Here is a 19,611-nt window from a genome sequence, read left to right as displayed (position 1 = left end):
CGGCTTGAAAAAGTTGAAGGGGAGTTGCCAGTTTTCTTTCACCCCATATTGCCCTGCAATTGCACCCTGTTTGAGTTTTTGTTTGCAGCAGACAGGTGATACGCTGTAGACAGTAACAGCCTAAGGCACTGTATTCTGTGTAATACTGAGTGGAGATTTCCCTGGGACTAGCAGAACTGTGGCAGCACTCTGTTGAACATGTGCCAGGACTTTAACATGGCATCCACTAGGTTTCCTGAGGACTTGTGCTTCTGGTACCCCCATGATGATACCATTGGAAAAAATGTCAGGTTATATGTACACTGACAACCTCCAGCTTTAGCCTGTTAGCACATCTCTCAACCCCTCCACTGCCTCTCATTAGTCATGCTGCTTGTCCTACATCCAATCATAGATGAGCAGAAATTTCCCCCAAGTATGGGGAAGATTGAGGTCATTGTGAAGCACCCTGGGACTTTTTACTATGTTAAAGGCGCTATATAAATGCAAGTTGCTGTTGTCAGTTGGAATTGGCTTTGTAGCAATGATCAACTGATCTCCAGGTGGGGTCTGGCTCAGAATTGTTTTTTAACAACTTGAAGCACATACTGTACCATCCACACGCAGAGATAATTACATGGTTCTAATGAATGTACCATTGTAATTTATGCTGGAATAGGATGAATAATAAATTGAGAAAATTGAAACGAAAATACTGAAATGTTCTTTGTCGATCTTTAAAAGCAAAGCTGCGTCATACCTTTTGTTTGAGAATAATTATCACTTTCCAAGCAACAAATGCACAGTCACATCACCTGATATTCACTAAGTCTTGCTGTTAATCACTATCTAGCCATCTCTGCTGGAAGTGCAAGTCCACAGATTTCAGACAGGGTCACGTTTAGTCTCAGCTGTGAGACTATCTAGGTTTAGACATGAGCAAAGGTCACTTGATATAAGGACATTCAGTTTTGTTGAAGTATAAAAGTCACATACTGTCGAAGAGAGGGGGGAAAATGTGAGCTAACATTTCTCAATGAGTTTGTGAGTTAGTTATTCTATGCAAGGCCTACAGACAGAAATACCAAAATAATACAAACTTTTCCACAATTACACACACAATTTTATTAAGTATGTTCTTATTTTGCACTGACAAGAAAGGTCACATCATTACTTGTTTTATAATTAATACAGACATTTAAAAAGTAGAATTCTGCTTTTCTCTTTTACATTTCCCACCTTATTCCATACATTTAGTGACTTCACAAGTTATCACAATGGCACAAAAGACCCAGCATCAACCTGATGAACTGAATGGCCTCCTGTAACAATTCTATGATTCTAAATGAGAGAACAGAAATATTACATTTCAGTTTTCATTCATATAAATCAGGAAATGTGTATAAATCCCAGTAAAAATCTGTGAAAAGAGTTCACACATACAATGACGTAGCAACATATTAAAGGGTAAAATCAGGCAATGAAAGATGATTGGAGAGATTATGCATTTATATGCTGATGGATTGTGATACTCATTTTTAAAGTGAATTTTAAGAAGTCTTATAATCAGTATAAAGGTATCATAGTGGGCTACATTTTATTTGCAGAATCCATCTATAAATCAATATAGATACTAGATATAATTTGTTCTGCCACAGGTTTATACATACATTTGACTTGGTGCTATAGACCAGAAATTTACACTTCTCTTAATCTTAAGCAGCTGTTTCATATACTTCATGCTGTAGACTCCTATTTTGCTTTGGAGAACCAATTGGTATGATTAAATTTTGCAACAAAGATTTAAATATTCAACTAAAGCTATTAAAAAGCATTTGGCACATCTAAACTTTTTATAAGTATTTTCATTAACATTGATGCTAAAAGCAAGAATAAAGATTGAACATTTATCAACATTAATTGCAAGTCTGCTAGTTAATAAGCATCACTCATATATTTTAAACAGATGAAGGTGAGAGGCTTGCTGTATCTCTGTGGCCCCTTTGGTTTTAGTTTACTCTGGTTGTTACACTGTCAGTATGTCTTCTCCATAATACAGTTTTGGGGAAGGAACAGAAGCAGGCAGGCAAGGAATTTCCTGGATGCTGGCTCTCCATTCTGGCCCTGACTCATGGCCATTTTTCTGGAGGCTGGATTGGGCGAGGAATGGCTTCAAACCCTGCCTATGAATCAATGTCGCTTCTAGCAAGCATAAATGAGCCACATTACGAGCTTAACTGATTCTCTTAAATTGGTTGTCAGCGCACTCAGTATCACCCAATCGTGAAATCACATTTAACAGTAGGCGTTCGATTTGGGTTTGCAAGCCTGGGCTGGTTGAGTATGGGTCCGTATTCTCCCATTATGGATAACTGAAAGAACATGCTGTTTGATTTGATCAGCCAATTGCCTATGTATCTGGCATTGCACTGGCATTGAAAGTCAATTGTGTGGTAATCAGAATGTATTTTTGGACTAATGGCAGCATGTTGTTAATTGGCTTACATCAAAAGACCAAGAAAAAATAGAGACGAGAAAGGAAAAATAGAAAAATAATTAATCTCCAAGGACAATTTATTACCTGTAGGAATGAGACTCCACTGTTTAAATTGTTCCTTTTCCGGGCTAGGAAGGTTGCACAGCATTGCATGAACATAAATCTCATTAAAAAGTAGTTCTGTTGTTAATTTCCAGCCCTCACTTTCTATCACAGGTTTAATGGTCAATTAATATACAAATACAACAATTTCATGAATTTCAATTCATGGGAACGTTTGGGGCAAGATGTCATTTGTGCAAGGTGAATGGTTGGGCAGCACCGATTATCCAGAGATCCGTAATCCATGGGTTATCTCTTCCCCACCACAAGTTGATGAATGATTTATACATTAATAATGAAATACACATTAAACTTGTTACTTTGGCAGCAAAATGTGGGCCAATCTTCATGTGCTGTCCCTCCAGCTGTCCTTGTGGTTTCCCTTTTCATCAAAGAAATGAGCTGCTTGCCCGGTTGGCTGGGCAGAATGTAAGCTGAATCTACATTGCAGCTAGTGATCTCACCTGTGTGAGTGCGACACAAGCTGGCAGACAGAAGTTGCTGCCAACTACGTACTCAGGTTGACAACAAAAGACTGCAGTGTATTTATCCAATCTGTGCGCAGAACTCTGCTATTTTCTTCAAAGGTGGCAGGAATCTGGAATTCTCTCCCCCAGAAGGCTGAGATACGGCGCCTGTTGGAACTTTCAAGACTGAGAGCGATAGATTTTTATTAAGTGAGAGAATCAAGGGCAATGAAGCAGGAATTTTGAAGCCAGGGCTTAGTAGCAATGTTGCAGCAGTGGCCAGCATGCTCAGTGGTGAGCTATACAGGCCTCTGCAAAGAAACATATGGAGTCTGAACTGGGCATTTTTTCTTTCTACGATACACACATTGGTCCCTTTGCTTGGGGTTGATTGGACTAGTGCTTGGGTCAAGGGGGACAAGCACTCGCCACTCTTCATTTGGACAGAACAAGGCTGGGACAGGCAGAGGTGTCTGGTCACACTTGCACCTGCCAGTCCCAAGCTAACAATCTGCCCTCCCATTCACCTTGCAAACTGCAGTGGAGTCAGTGCTGGAGGCACCATCAGGCACTGTCTCAGCTCAACCACTGAGATTGCAACCCAAGCATATTTGGGACAGATGTGTTATTTTTATTTGTTCGAATAGATCCCGGAGTATTCCTTTAAACTGTATTTTTTCCTGTGAAGTATTTTTCATTGCTGGTTTCCACCTCTTTTACAACGATATCTTGGACACGTTCCCTTCTCTTTCCAAAAATTTCACTGATCGTCAGTTCCTTCTCATCATCGGTTTTGGTTCGGTGCCGGATGTACCTCGCTTTCTTCGCTTCCGCAAAGGCCTCAAGAAAACTGGGCATGGTATGCATGGTTCTGGGCAGTCCGTCTGGAGCGTAAAACTCGGAATCATATGGAGTGCTTTCTTGGCACGCTGAGAGCTGCGGGCTGCTTGTGGACTCCCTGGATTTGATTTGCCTTTGGGCCTGATCACTGGAGACATTGCTATTTGCCTCGGCATCGCTCGCATCCTGCTCCATTTGGCCATCTGCTGCTTGGCTTTCTCTTCCATTGGCCACATCCAGGCCTGTTGGTTTCTCAGGGATACTCACGTGTTTGGCAATGCAGTGTTTCAGGCCTGACATGTTGATGCTGTTGATTGAGGGGGTTTTGAGCTTGCTGGATGGCGTGGAAGGCTTGGTCTCCTCTGCTTCTGTGTGCCCATTGGATTTTCCCTGCTTGGTACTGAACCCATTGAGGAAATCATTGATCTGTATCTGTAGAGCGAGAGAGGCACTAGAGGGCATCCCAATCTTGCCCGCCTTTGTAAAGTAGCAGCTCTGTGTCCTAAAATTGCAAAGCAAAGCAAAAACATTTGAGTTGTAAAGTCATTAAGAAAACATCCTGATTCCTTGTACCATGTCACATTTTTTTTCTTGTTGGCACCTTAAACCATCACTTATTTGAGGCTGAAAGTGCCATACAGGTCATATCCCATCAATGCATTTCAAATTTACTCCTGCTGAAATGACTGAAATGGGAAAAGGAGATAATTCAGAGTTTCATGGTCTGAAAGGTATCAATAGGAAATTTTGGTTCTTAAAAATTTAATCTCAAATCTCACCAGGTTTTATCCTTAGCCTAGTGGTTATATTACTGGACTAATAAACCAGGCCTAATAATCTGGATATAGGAGCTCAAATCCTACTATGATGTTATATATGGAGACAGTCATGATCGTGTAGTGGTTATGTTACTCATGGGGAATTTAAGTTCAAATTATACACTGAAAGTTGGGGAATTTAAGTCCAGCAATTAAATAAATCTGGAATAAAAAAACTAGTATCAGTAATGGTGACCCTGAAATAAATGGTTTGTCATAAAAATCCAAGTGGTTCACCTTTTGTGAAAGAAACCTGTTGTCCTTACCTGGTCTGGCTTACATATGACTCCAGACCCATGTTTAAGGGAAGCTAGATAAACATATGAGGGAGAAATGACAAGAGGGTTTTTTTATTCTGTCGTGGGATGTATGCATCTCTAACTAGACCAGCATTTATTGACCAACCCTAATTGCCTTTGAGAAGGTGATGTTGAGCCCCCTTCTTGAACTGCTGCAGTCCCTGTGGTGTAGGTACACCCACAGTGCTGTTAGGAAGGGAGTGCCAGTGTTTTGACCCAGCGACTGTAAAGGAAAGGTGATTTATTTCCAAGTCAGGATAGTGAGAGGCTTGGAGGGGAATGTGCATGTGGTGGTGTTCCCATGCAACTGCTGTCCTTGCCCTTCTTGGCGGAGGTTGCAGGTTTGGGAGGTGCTGTCGAAGGAGCCTTGGTGAGTTGCCGCAGTGCATCTTGTAGATGGTACACACTGCTGCCACTGTGTATTGGTGGTGGATGGAGTGAACGTTTGTAGATGGGGTGCCAATCAAGTGGGCTGCTTTGTCCTGGACAGTGTTGAGCTTCTCGAGTGTTTTTGGAGCTGCACTCACCCAGGCAAGTGGAGGGTTTTCCATCACGCTCCTGACTTGTGCGGTGCGTTACGAAAACTATGCTTACCTTGTTGAGCTCAATGGTTGGGAACTTCAACTCCTGATAGACCTCTGACTTTCTGTACATGCGCAGGCTGGGAGCAGGCTGCACATGCGCAGCTCTGCAATTTGTAAGTCCTACATGTCCAAGGCAGGCCCAGTGTGCCTGCACATAAACAGGGAAAAAAGGTGCGAAAACCAGGGTCAGGTTACCGTGTAAGAAGTGCCATTGCCAGCAAGTGTTCCAGGCAGGGGACAGGGAAATGTTCCCAAAGGAAGTCTCAAATAAGGGACAGGGCACAGAAACAGGTCCCAGTTAAGTTAAGGAAAAGGAGGAGTTGAGGAAGGGTTGTGGGTAGTAGACTTTAAGTAATGTGGACTTGGGAGAAGCCCTGGTAATTGAAGAGCATTCAGGAGAAGCCTTGAAGATCCAAGAAGACAGCCGAAAGTTGGTGACTCCATGCTGTGGGCTGTTGGGGTAAAGGTATCCCTTTGGAACAGTAATGCTCAGCTCAGCACAGCCAAAGAGCTGAAATTGTGCTTGTAGTTTGATGCTTGAGTTTAGGCTTATGAACGGAATCTTAGGAGATAAGATTAAAACACTGTGAGGTGGGCTGTTGTTGAAGCCGGCCGAGTTGGAGCGATCTTTGGAGAGAATTGCAAGGCGAGATGGTCAAAGGTGAAGATGGGAATCCCTTGTGAGAGAAACAGAGTTTCAGTAAGATTGATCGACTCACAGCGTTGCTGACACGTGGGTGGGTTGTTGAGAAATCTGTGGAATATGTTTTGCTCGCATCTGTCATTTATTGTGCAGTGTGTGTTTGACCACAGTTTGCCTGTTGATTCTTATTTACCTCATATTAACCCTGACTGTTAGAATATAAGATAGATATTGTAAATTATTATATATTCTGACCAGGAGAGATGGTTAGACTCTCTCTTGTTGGAAATGCTCTTTGCCTGGCATTTGTGTGTGGCACAAATGCAACTTTGTCATTTATCAGCCCAAACATGAATGTTCTCCAGGTCTTGCTGCATTTGGACATGGACTGCTTCAGTATCTGAGGAGTCGCGAATGGTGCTGAACATTGTGCAATCATCAATGAACATCCCCACTTCTGACCTTATGATGGAAGGAAGGTCATCGATGAAGCAGCTGAAGATGGTTGGGCCTAGGACACTAACCTGAGGAACTCCAGCTGTGATGTCCTGGGACTGAGATGACTGACCTCCAACAACCACAACCTTTGTGCCAGGTATGACTCCAACCAGTGGTGTTTTCTCCTGATTCCCATTGACTCCAGTTTTGCTAGGGCTCCTTGAATCCACATTTGGTCAAATGCAGCCTTGATGTCAAGGGCAGTGATTCTCACCCTCAACTCTAGAGTTTAGCTCTTTTGTCCATGTTTGAACCAAGGCTGTAATGAGGTCAGGAACTGAGTGGCCCTGACAGAACCCAAAATGATCGTCAGTGAGCAAGTTATTTCTGAGTAAGCGGCACTTGATAGCATTGGCTATGATCCTTTCCGTCCCTTTACTGATGATCGAGAGTAGATTGATCAGCTGGTAATTGGCTGGGTTGGATTTGTCCCGCTTTGTGTGGACAGGACATACCTTGGCATTTTCCACATTGCCAGGTAGATGCCAGTGTTGACGCTGCACTGGAACAGCTTGGCTAGGGGCACTGGAAGCTCTGCAGCACAAGTCATCAGTACTATTGCTGGATTATTGTCAGGGCCCATAGCCTTTGCAATTTACAATTTACAATGCCTTCAACCATTTCTTGATATCATGGAGCGAATTGAATTGGCTGAAGACTGGCATCTGTGATGTTGGGGATGTCAGGAGGAGGCTGAGATGGATCATCCAGTCAACAGCTTTGGCTGAAGATGGCTGCAAATGCTTCAGCCTTGTCATTTGCCTGATGTGCTGGGCTTCCCCCATCATTGAGGAAGGGGCTTTGTGAAGCTTCCTCCTCCAGTGAGTTGTATAATTGTCCACCACTACTCACGACTGGATGTTGGTTGTGGGATCGCTTAGCTCTTTCTATTGCATGCTGCTTACTGTATTGTAGCTTCACCAGGTTAACACCTCATTTTTAGGTATGCCTGGCATGCCCTCCTGCACTCTTCATTGAACCAGGATTGATGGTAGCAGTAGAATGAGATATACACCAGGCCATGAGGTTACTGATTGCGGTCATAAACAATTCTACTGCTGCTGATGGCCCACAGCACTTCATGGATGCCCTGACTTGAGTTGCTAGATCTGTTCGAAATCTATCCCATTTACATGGTGGTAGTGCCACACACCATGATGGAGAGTATTCTCAACATGAAGGCAGGGCTTTGTCTCCATGTGGACTGTGCAGTGGTCACTCCTACTGATTCTGTCATGGATAGATGCATCTGCAACAGATAGATTGCTGAGGACAATGTCAAGTAGGTTTTTTTCCTCTTGTTGGCTCCCTCTCCAACAACTGAAGACCCAGTCTAGCAGCTCTGTCCTTTAAGACTCAGCCAACTGGGTCAGTGGTGGTGCTACCGAGCCACCTTTGGTAATGGACATTGAAGTCCCCCACCTAGAGTACATTCTGTGCCCTTGACACCCTCAGTGCTTCTTCCTGTTGGTGTTCAACATGGAGGAGCACTGATTCATCAGCTGAGGAGGGACAGTAAGTGGTAGCAAGCAGGAGGTTTCCTTGCCCATGTTTGACTTGATGCCATGAGACTCCATAGGATCCAGACTCAATGCTGAAGACTCCCAGGGCAATTTCCTCCCGACTCTGTGCAACTATGCTGCCGCTTCTGTTGTGTCTGCCAGTGGGACAGGACATACCTAGGGATGGTGATGGTAGTGTCTGAGACATTAATATGTGATTTCTTGAGTATGACTATGTCATGCTGTCGCTTGACCAGTCTGTGGGACAGCTCTCCCAATTTTGGCACCAGCCCCCAGATTTTAGTAAAAGGACTTTGCAGGGTTGACAGGGCTAGGTGTGCCATTGTCGTTTCTGGTGCCCAGGCCATTGTCGGTGTTCCGTCATTTTCATTCCTTTTAGGCTTTGTAGTGGTTTGATTCAACTGATTGGCTCGCTCGATCATTTCAGAGGGCAATTAAAGTCAACCACATTACTGTGGGTCTGGAGTCACATATATGCCAGACCAGGTAAAGATGGCAGATTTCCTTCCCTAAAGGGCATTAGTGAACCAGATGGGTTTTTAGGCAATCGACAAAGGTTTCATGGAAACTATAACTGAAACTAGCTTTTAATTCCAGACTTTAATTGAATTTAAAAGAAATTCCACCAGCTGCCATTTGAACTCATGCCCTCAGAACATTAACCTGGGTCTCTGGATTACTAATCTAGCAGCATGAGGACAAATGGAGAGAGGCAACATGGACTAGTTAGCCTGCGTAGCCTATTTGTGTAGTTATATTGAATGTAATTATATGTATATTCAATTTAAATCTATGTAATTACAGAGTAGAGATAATAGAGGACTTCAAGTATACTAATATATACTGGGATAATAAATTGTAAATGGCAAAGATGGGAAGGAATTTCTGAAATTATACAAGAGAAATTTCAATGCGTTTCCAGTCCAACGAGGAAGGAAACAGTGCTGTATCTAGCTCTGAATAGTGAAGCACGTTTCAATGGGAGGCCATTTGGGAAACAGTGATCATAATATCATCAGATTTAGAATAGTTGTGGAAAAGGACGAGAAACAATCAAGCATAGAAATACCTAACTGGAGGAAGGCTAACTTCAGTGAGTTGAAATAGGGTCTGGCCCAGTTGGAATGGAATCAAAAATGGGTGGGCAAAGCAGTAATTCAACAATGGGAAATTTTCAAAGAGGAGGCGGTTCATGTACGGAGTAGACATATGTCTGTGATGGGGAAATGAAAGGCACCCAAAGCTGGAATGCTCTGGATGATTAAAGAGATTATTAAAATAAGACAGGTAAAAGGCAACTCTTGGCAAATATCAGGTTAATTATACAGCAGAGAACAATGCTGAATAAAGGAAGTACAAAGGAATCTAAAAAAAAGAGAATAAGAGGGGCAAAGTGAGAGTATGAGAATAAATTAGCAGCTAACATTAAAAGGAGCTCAGAAGTCTTTTGTAAACACATGAATAGTAAAAGGGTAATTAAACGAAGGACAGGACTAATTAGGGACCACAATGGAGACCTTGAGGTGGCAGAGGGCATTGCTGCGGTACCTGGTATCTGTTTTTACTTAGAGAAGAGGATGCTGTTAATGTGGCAATAAAGGAAGAGACAGTAGAGAAATTGGTTGGCGGTCCTCATGGTAGAAAAGTCATCCAGGCACAGATGGGATGCTTCCTCAGTTACAGACGGAAGAGTTGAAAATGAGGAGGCTCTGGCCATAATGCTGCAATCCTCTTGGATATGAGGTTAGTACCTAAGGACTGGAGGATTGCAACTGTTACATAACTGTTAAAAAAGCGGGGGGGATGCATAAACTCAGCAACAACACGTCTGTCTGTTAGTATCTCATAGTTTCCATTGATGGACATTAAATACCCAGTAGTTTAAGGTAATAAGGTGAACAGGTGTTGGGTATCTATTAGCTAATTTTACTCAGATGTGTATATAAAGAAGAGTCAGTCAGCACTGGGGCAGATTGTGTTGGAGTGGAGAAGTAAACAGTCCACCAAAGCATCCTAGCTCAGTGCCTTCTTCACAAACAGGCTTGGGAATTGCTCTGCTGTTGGTAGCAGAGGATGGTTGCCTGAAAGTGAAGATTGGAGGCTAAGATTTACTTCGAGACAGAAGGTTGGGATTGGAGTTTTTTTTTGAGAGAAAACTGCAAATGGACACTCTTTGAAGAAATATAACTGAAACAGGGCATAAAGTGGCAGGATATGATTTTCCACCACTGTTTTGTGACAAGGAACCTTATGACCAATGGAAAAATGAAGTTGGGGCATGGACATGACTTGCATTTCTACTGAAAAGGAAGCAAGGGATAGTTCTGGCACTTTCACTTCCTGATCTGGTGCAAAGTACACTCAGAATAGACACTCAGAAACTGAACAATACCGAAGGTTTGGACACTCAAATGAAAATTCATGGATAAAATTTATATGAAAGATAACTTATTGAATGCCTATGAGACTTGGTCAGACTTTGATAAATTTAGACAAATGGGTGATTTTTCCATAGAAGAATATATCATGGAGTTTAACAAACTGTATATGAGATTGCAACAATTTCACTTGGAAATTCCTAAATCAGTCCTTGCCTTTACATTATTGGACTGTGCTAGGATATCAAACATGGATAGGCTCTTGGTTTTAACCAGAGTTAGAGTCAAAGAAAAAGATCAAATGTCTGAACCTTTTAAAAAAATTCTGGGGAAGCATTCATTTCCAGTCGTTTTTATGGAGCAAATGGGCTCTTCAGCAGTGACACAAAGATGGAGAACACAATGCTAGTAGCATTGAGACCATTCAAAAAGGACCAAAACACCTGTAGACAGAAGAATTACAAACAAAACTTATGAAGGTAGAGAACCTTTTTGGGAGCTATAACAGGCGGCAGAAGCTGGACAATTATGGAAGGAGGATGGACCCAGGAATAACCAAGAGGTGGCCAACAGGTGCTCCAAATGCAACTCTGAGTATCATTATCAGTTGAATTGCCCAAAAATGAAAACCAAGGTTTTTGAGACAACACATGACATGGAAGGTACAGAAGGCAATGAGGACAATGCCAACCAATCAAGAGGAATTGTATTAGTCACCAGAAGCTTCAGTCCAGTAATGATTATCCTAGTGGCAGATTCATTCAATTGCACAGTTTAAGATAGTGGATGTACGTCCAGGGTATGTGGAATGGACTGGCTAAACTTTTACATGGATTCTTAAAGTAAGGAAGACTGAAGTAAATTCAAAGGATATGACAGTTCTACTTGTTTCAGGTTCGGTGATAGTAACATGTTGAAGTCAGAAAAAAAGAATAGTAATTCCACGTCAAATAGCAAAGCTGAATCACTTTATTAATTATGATGTGGTGTCGAGTGAAATACTGTTATGTAAGCCTTCAATGAAAAAGGCCCAAATGAAATTGGGCATGGAGCATGATAAAGCAATTGTTTTTGGGAGATCTGTAGATGTGCGATTTACACAGTTGGGACATTATTGTATTCCTTTAAGGTCTTTCATCTCAAGACAGATTGTTAGAGATATGAATGGCAGCTGGGGATAGGGATTTATAGAAGAAGCAAATTAGTACAAAACTACATCAAAATTTTCCCATCTCTCTGGCTGTAGGTTGAAGATTCTGTTAAAGGATGCAGGGGTACTGGATGAGGATTACACTACACTTGTTGAGGATATTAGTGAAAAATGCGGTAATTGTAAAAAGTACAGGAGAAAGCCATTGTGACCATTAGTAAGTCTTCCATTGGTGAAGGACTTTAATGAAACAATAGCGATCGACCTCAAAGTATGGGATAAAGAACAAAATATTTTTCTTCTACATTTTGTAGACGTAGCGACCAGATATAATCTGTCAATGGTGACCTTTAGTAAAGACAAAAAAGTAATTCTCAATAAGATAATGGAAAGATGGATAAGGATGGGGCTGGGAGCACCAACTAAATTCTTAACAGACAGTGGAGGAGAACGTGCCAATGATAAATTCAGGAGTATGTGTGAAAATGTGAATATTGTAGCAATGCACACAGCAGCAGAAATTCTTTTCAGCAATGGGATATGTAAGAGAAATCACATCGTGATTGACAAAAATGCTCTGAAAAATTTTAGCTGACCAACTGAATTGTAAATTGACAACAGCTCTAGCGTGGGCAGTATATGCAACCATGCTCCAGATGGTTAGGCGTTGCAGCCCCTATCAGTTAGTTTATGAAGAGGGCCGAAGGTACCTTCAATATTGTGGGACCATCCCCTGGCTTTGGAGGGGACTACCATTAGTTCAATTTTTGCGGAACATTTGGATATCATACATGCAGGGAGGAGAACACTTATTAAGACAGAGGTTTCAGAAAAAAAATCAGGAGAGCTTTGAGGTATCGATCAGGCTGTCAGAAATTAATTTTAAGCCCGGTGACAAGGGGTATTATAAAAGAGAAGGGCGGAAAGCATGGGGAGGCCCAGGAAAAGTAATAGGCACTGATGGCAAAGTGATTATCTTGCAACATAGCAACCAAACTGTTTGAGTACATTCCAAGTGTCTCACTGGCAGGGATTTACAGACGGAATCTGAACAGAGGACAGAAATTGAAGATGCACCATGCATTCCACACACACATATGCTGGACTTGTACAAACAACAGATTGTGGCAGACAATGGAATAACTGAGAGCAGACCAAGTGATAGTGAAGATCAGAATAGGGCAACTTGTCATAAAGATCAACCAGCAAAAGTTGGAACTCAGGTGGCATGCATGCCAGAAGGGGTTAGTGAGTGGAGTGAATCCCCCATAGTAGGAAGGGCAGGACAGGCCACAGGGAAATACAAAAACTGGCTGAATGTACAAGACAAGGGGCAGGATATCAGATTGGTGGACTGGCAGAAGGAAGTAAAATTGTGGAGAGCCAAGAAACATAGTGCAACTTCTGACAGTGGACCTACCGGTGACCACAGCCCAAGGAAAAGATCAAGAACTTATGAAAAGAAGTCTAGTCGTAGGAGGGACAAGTTGAGCAGTCGTCCAGATAGGGACAGGAGATCTAGTAGGGGACATAGTTTAACAAGAGCAAGGACCAAATAACAGGTGAGGAGCGACACAAGTTGTGGGAGCCCCTACGATAGAGAAGCTCTAGTGGCTACTAACAAGTTAGATGGTAAATTGGGAAAGAGGCAAAACAAAAAGAACATGGAGTTGGAGAGAGTTTGGCATTTACATGGAGGTGCCAGACAAAGGACAGCTGGCATTGTCCCATAGAAGGAAATGTATGGAGAAGGTATTTCCCGATAGTATGTATAAAGCTAAGGCCAGGCTTGTAGCTCAGGGATTTGAGGAACAACTAGATGACCAGAAATCTAGGGTAGACTCCCCAACATTGGAAAAATAAGTTTGAGGATTTTCCTAGCACTTCTAGTGACACATTTATGGGAATGTAAATCTATTGACGTCAAAGCAGCATTTTTGCAAGGGGAACAGTTTCAAAAAGAAGTATTCTTAAAACCTCAAAGAAGCTGGAGATATAGAAGGGAAATTATGGAGGCTAACCAAGTGTGTTTATGGGCTAAACAATGCATCCAGGATATGGTATTTTTCAGTTAGGTCCATCCTACTAAAAAGTTGGTTGTCTTCCAGAAGGCATCAAAGGTTATTGCGGAAAATAAAAGCTCATGGTATAGGGGGTAATAGCAGCTGCCAGAAGAGGCGATGGCTGTCAGCTCAGGATCATCGTTTGTCCTTTCCTCACTCCTCGCCCTCCTGCTGTTTGCTGGGATGCAGATGTACAGTCAGCAGCTGGCATCCTTGGAGTGGCTGACCATTCTCGGAGGATTCCTGGGGTCGATTCTCTTCCTCTTCTCCTTAACAGCCTTTAACAATTTGGAAAGTGTGGTATTTGGAAAAGGATTCCAGGCCATGATATTTCCAGAGATCACGGTGTGCTTACTATTGCCTCTCTTTGCATCGGCACTGATCCATCGAGTGTGCGTCACAACCTGCTTTTTGATGATTGGACTGTACTACCTCAACAAACTCTCTGCCGCCCTATACCAGGCAGGCCCCCAGCCACCCCTCGCGACCAAAACCCCCAAGAAGTAGAAGAATTGATGCTGATGATCCCGCTTACTGTGGGTGTCTGAGGGTGAGGGTCTTTGCAGTTTTCGGGGAGACTCAGTCCCATTTCTGAGGGTAGGGGAGACTTGCCACCCCCCCCGCCCCCCCCGCCCTTTGCATGTGTGCAGCTCTGTGTCTGCTGGTCCGTGTTACTGGAATAAAGATTGGTTTAATATTTTTTTAAAAAAAAATATTGGAATGGATAGAAGATTGGCTGGCTAATGGGAAGTAGAGAGTAGGTATAAATGGATCTTTTTTAGGTAGACAAGATGTAATGAATGGTGTGCCCCAGGGATCAGTGCTGGTACCTCAACTATTAACTGTTTATATAAATGATTTGGATGAAGGGATGGATGGGATGGTTGCCAAATTTGCTGATGACACAAAGATAGGTAGGAAAGTAAGTTGTGAAGGGGACATAAAGAGGCTACAAATAGATATAGTTAGGTTAAGTGAGTGGGAAAAGATCTGGCAATGGAGTATTAAGTGGGAAAATGTGAATTGTCCATTTTGGCAGGAAGGATAAAAGAGAAGCACATAATCTAACTGCAGAGCTCTGAAATGCAGAGGGATCTGGGTGTCTTAGTGCATGATTCGCAAAAGGCTAGTAGGCAGCTCCAGCAAGTAATTAGGAATTGAATACAAAAGTAGGGAGGTTATGCTTCAGTTATACAGAGCACCAGTGAGACCACATCTGGAGTACTGTGTACACTATTGGTCACCTTATTTAAGGAAGGATGTAAATTCTTTGGAGCAGTTCAGAGAAGATTTACCAGACTAATACCTGCAGTGGGCGGGCTGTCTTATAAGGAAAGGTTGGATAGGCTAGGCTTGTATCCGCTGGAGGTTAGAAGAGTAAGAGGTGACTCGATTGAAACATGTAAGATCCTGGGGGGGTGTTGATAGGGTGAATATGGAGAGGATGTTTCCTTTTGTAGGAGAATCTAGAACTAGGGGTCACTGCTTAAAAATAAGGGGTCGCTCATTTAAAATGGAAATGAGTTGAATTTTTTTCTCTGAGGGTCATGAGTCTTTGGAACTCTCTTCCTGAAAAGGCGGTGGAAGCAGAATATTTTTAAGGTAGAGGTGGATAGATTTTTGGTAAGCAAAGGGGTGATAGGCTATCAGGGGTAGGGGAATGCAGATTTGAGGTTACTATCAGATCAACCATGACCTTATTAAATGGTGGAGCATGCTTGAGGGGCTGAATGGCCCACTCCTGCTCCTTGTTCGTATATTCAGCTAAAAGCAGATCCAGTAATGTTTTATTGGCATGATCGAGGAAAGCTAGCAGGCATTTTCTTAATCTAAGCAGGTGATTTCCTGTTTGGTGGGGGGGGGGGGGGGTACATTTGAGAAATTTGCGATAGATAAAATTATAAAGGAATTAAAAATTGGAATCCGGGCTTCTAGAGCTTTTAAGTATGTAGGGTTGGACATTAGGCAGACTAAGTTGGGAATGACCCTGACTCAACAGAAAATGTTGATAGGATCCTGATAAATTGGGCCAGATCATTGCAAAAGGAGGACTCTACAACCAAGGAAGAAGCAAATCAATTAAGTAGCTTAATTGGGCAATTAACCTGATTGGGCACACAAACTAGACCGGATGTGTGCTATGATGCATTAGACTTGAGCACCATCCTGAAATATGCTACTGTTGGGGAAGTGCTAAAAGCAAATAAGACATTGACGAAATTAAGTGTAAAAGAATGTATGCTCAGACTTCCAGACTTGGGTGACCCAGAAGGGATGAAAATAGTTAGTCTTAGTGAAGCCTCACACGCTAACCTTCCCAATGATTATTTGAGTACAGCAGGATTCATTATATTTTTAGTGGGAAGAATCAATAAATGTCCTTTAGCATGGGAATCGAAGAAAATAGAGTAGTTAAAATCACCTTAGCTGCTGAGATACTCGCGTGGCAGAAGCAACAGATATCGCTATGTATTTAGCGAGCATTTTAAAGGAACTCCTAGATAAGGGGCAATCGGAGGCAATTGTGCCTATAGAATGCTGCATAGGTAACTGTTTGCTCTGGGATAATGTCCATTCGACAGAGTGTTACAGAAAAGAGGCTGAGCATTGATCTTGCGGGAACAAAAAAAGAGATATTGTAAAGGAAGGAGATTTCAAAAATAAAATGGGTCAACGCAAGTCACCAGTTGTCAGATAGTTTCACAAAAGGAACTGCTTATCCAAAGAAATTGTTGGATATCCTTGAGGAGGGCCTCCTTGTGTTATAATGGATCATGAGAACATGGACATTTTAATGTTGTAACCTTATTAATTTTCTTTTTTTGTTTTCATCAAGGGGAGTAATATGGAATATGTTAAAGATTGGTTGTATAATAAGATAATGTATTTTTGTAAGAAAAAATACAAAATGATGAGTTTTGTTTGCATATCAATTTAATTTAAAGAAAAAAGAGGAATCTGTTAGTATCTAATAGTTTCTGTTAATGGATGTTGAATACCTAGTAGTTTAAGGTAATAAGGTGAATTAATGTTGGGTATTGATTAATTATACTAAGATATGTATATAAAGAAGAGTCAGCCAGCACCGGGGCAGGTTACGTTAGAGTGTAGAAATAAGCTCCACAATAAACAGTTTCTACCAAAAGTGTCCTAGTCTCACTGTCTTCTTCACAAGCAAGCTTGGGAATTGTGTGAACACTGTCCACCTAAAGTTGCTGGTGGGGAAACTTTTAGTGATAATAACCCAGGACAAAATTATTTGACATTTGATATGGGCTAATAAATGAAAGTCAGCACAGATTTGTTAATAGGCACATCAATTTTGACCAACTTGATCAAGTTCTTTGATGAATAACTGAGAGGTTTGATGAGGGTAGTGCAGTCTATGTTGTGTATGTGAACTTTCAAAAGCCTTTTGATAAAGTATCACCTAATAGACTTGTTAGCAAAATTAAGGCCTATAGGATTAAAGGGACAGTTGCAGCATGAATATAAAATTAGTTAAGGGACTCGAAGTAGAGAGAATTTGTCAGAGGGAGAGAAGTATACAGTGGTGTTACCCAGGTGTCAATGTTAACCAGTTCTTGACCAGGACATTGATGTATAGAGCATAAGTTCAAAATATCTGCAAATGGCACATTTGGGAATATGGTTATCAATGAGGAGTATAGCAACAAATTTCAGAAAGACATAGACCGATTGATGAAGTGGGCAGTCACTCGGCAGATGAAATTTAGTGCAGTGAAATGTGAAGAAATGTATTTTGACTGAAAGAAAGAAGATAGGCAAAATAAACTAAATGTTACAATTTTAAAGCAGTTCATTTCATGCAAAGTTACCCCTTTTGAACACACGTATCCCACAGCATAATTTGAAAACTGAAGCAATTAAAAGAGACAAATCTTCACCGCGGCCGATTTTTAACTCTGTGACAGTGAATGGGTTTTGAGTGAGTGAGCCTGTCATGTCCATTCTTGTTTTCTGGTATGTGTAATTGGGCGTTTGGAGAAAAACACAATAAAATGCAAGGAAACATAGGTGAGCTCCAGGAGCCATCTGGTTAGGATATGGGAGTGCAGATTGTTTCAAAATTGGCTACAGAAATAATGAGAAAATATGTAATACTTCCTAAGAGCTCTGAAAAGAAATAAGTATACACACACACAATCCGAGGGCAGCCCAGATTGGTTAATGTTTTCAAGCCAACTGTCCCTAGGTGCCTGCATTCTTACAATTTCTGTAGCAAACAATGAGCTGGCATTTTGGGGGTTGGTGGGTAAGGGAAGAGAACAGAGGCCTGAATTTTCACGGAGTGGTAAAGGCTCCGCGTCTTAGCCAAAATAGCACCGACCCCAATTACAGAAGTCCCGCCTCTGAACCCGGCATCCACCATTTTTGCTGGGGCTAGAAAGGGGACGGATTGTACTTTGCACATCTGTGGTTCATGGAGTCAGCTGCACATGTAAAATGCAGCTGCCTTCAGACTGATCCAATTTTCGTTATTGGGATGCCCAAAGCATGACTTGTGGGCTTTAAACATTTGAAGAAAATGGAGTGGTAAGGTGCCCTTTGGGAGAGGTCAGGTGCCCCTTTGGGATTGTTAGCAGTAAGAATGAATGTGTGTAAAAAATGGATAAACTCAGTTGAATTGTTAAGCTCATTTAAAACCCCAAGGCATTTAAACATTTTGAGAAAAAAATCAATCCGGCAGTTGAAAAGAATCAGTGCTTGCTATTTCACTGTTTGCTGACATAAGGATTTGACTGCTTCCACAACACATTATTATCACAGTGGTGGGGTGAGGGGAGCTATACCTTTACAGTTTGACTGACAGCTCCAAGTGGTTATAAACAGGCTAGCTTTCTTTGATGTGGAGCTATGAATACAAATATATGTTTTCACGGGGCTGAATTTTTCCATCAGCGAGCAGGAGGTGGGGCCCGCTTGCTGATGACATAATTGGAACCCCCGACATCATCCCGCCCCATTTAAATATTCAGGAAAGCGGGGACACAGTGCGATCAGCTGTCCGCCTGCCGACCTGTCAATGGCCAATTGAGGCCATTGGCAGGATAATTAAAACAATTAAAGGACCTGCCCGTCCAACCTTGAGGCTGGTGGGCAGGCCAGGAGCCCCAGCGGGCTTCTGAAAAAACATGAAACCTCATCCACTGGCGGGATGAGGTTTCATGTAGGTTTTAAAAAAGTTTATTAAAGTTTTTGTGAAAGCTATTAACATGTCCCATCTCGTGTGACATTGTCACATGAGGGGGACATGTTAATGATTTTTAAATTTTTCTATTTTTAGAGTTTGAAAACCTTTCAGTGATCTCCCTGAGGCAGCGCTTAGCCTCAGGGAGATGTGCGCTCTTTCGTGGGCATGCATGAAATATCGCACTCTCGCTTTTGAGGAATCCAACCCCGCCCACACAGGAAGCGCATAGCGCTTCTCGTCGGACATCACACTGGGCGGGCCTTAATTGTCCCGCCCACTTAAAATGGCGGCAGGGCCCGCTTCTCCGGCGGGGATCAGCTCCCCGCCCGCCAGAGATTGGGTCAGGCCCACCCACCTGACAGGCAAAAAATTCAGCCCGTAAGGGATTAAGTACTTGAAAGAAATATTTGGGGGTTGGTGGTGATGGAAAGAACATTGGTGTCTCTACCGTTACTATCCATAGCTCCAGACTACAATATGTGTGTAAAAGTTCATGTTCCACAGCAACTCGCACTGCCTGAGTGAACCAATTAGTCTTAAAGGTAAAAACAAAAT

At 42.2% G+C, this 19,611-nt stretch overlaps 1 protein-coding gene across 1 annotated transcript in view; it reads right to left on the bottom strand.

Moving 5' to 3' along the window:
• Positions 1–1,085: 1,085 nt before the first annotated feature.
• Positions 1,086–19,611, bottom strand: part of LOC121289389 (coiled-coil domain-containing protein 190) — a 38,337-nt gene continuing 19,811 nt past the window's right edge. Inside the window, exon 4 of the mRNA XM_041208779.1 lies at positions 1,086–4,387. Within this exon, the coding sequence (XP_041064713.1) occupies positions 3,709–4,387 (679 nt within the window). The 3' untranslated portion in view covers positions 1,086–3,708. The remainder of the gene's footprint in view (positions 4,388–19,611) is intronic.

Source organism: Carcharodon carcharias, chromosome 16 (assembly GCF_017639515.1).
Source record: "Carcharodon carcharias isolate sCarCar2 chromosome 16, sCarCar2.pri, whole genome shotgun sequence".
NCBI classification, from domain to species: Eukaryota; Metazoa; Chordata; class Chondrichthyes; order Lamniformes; family Lamnidae; genus Carcharodon; species Carcharodon carcharias.
This window is presented reverse-complemented; position numbering and strand designations above follow the sequence as displayed.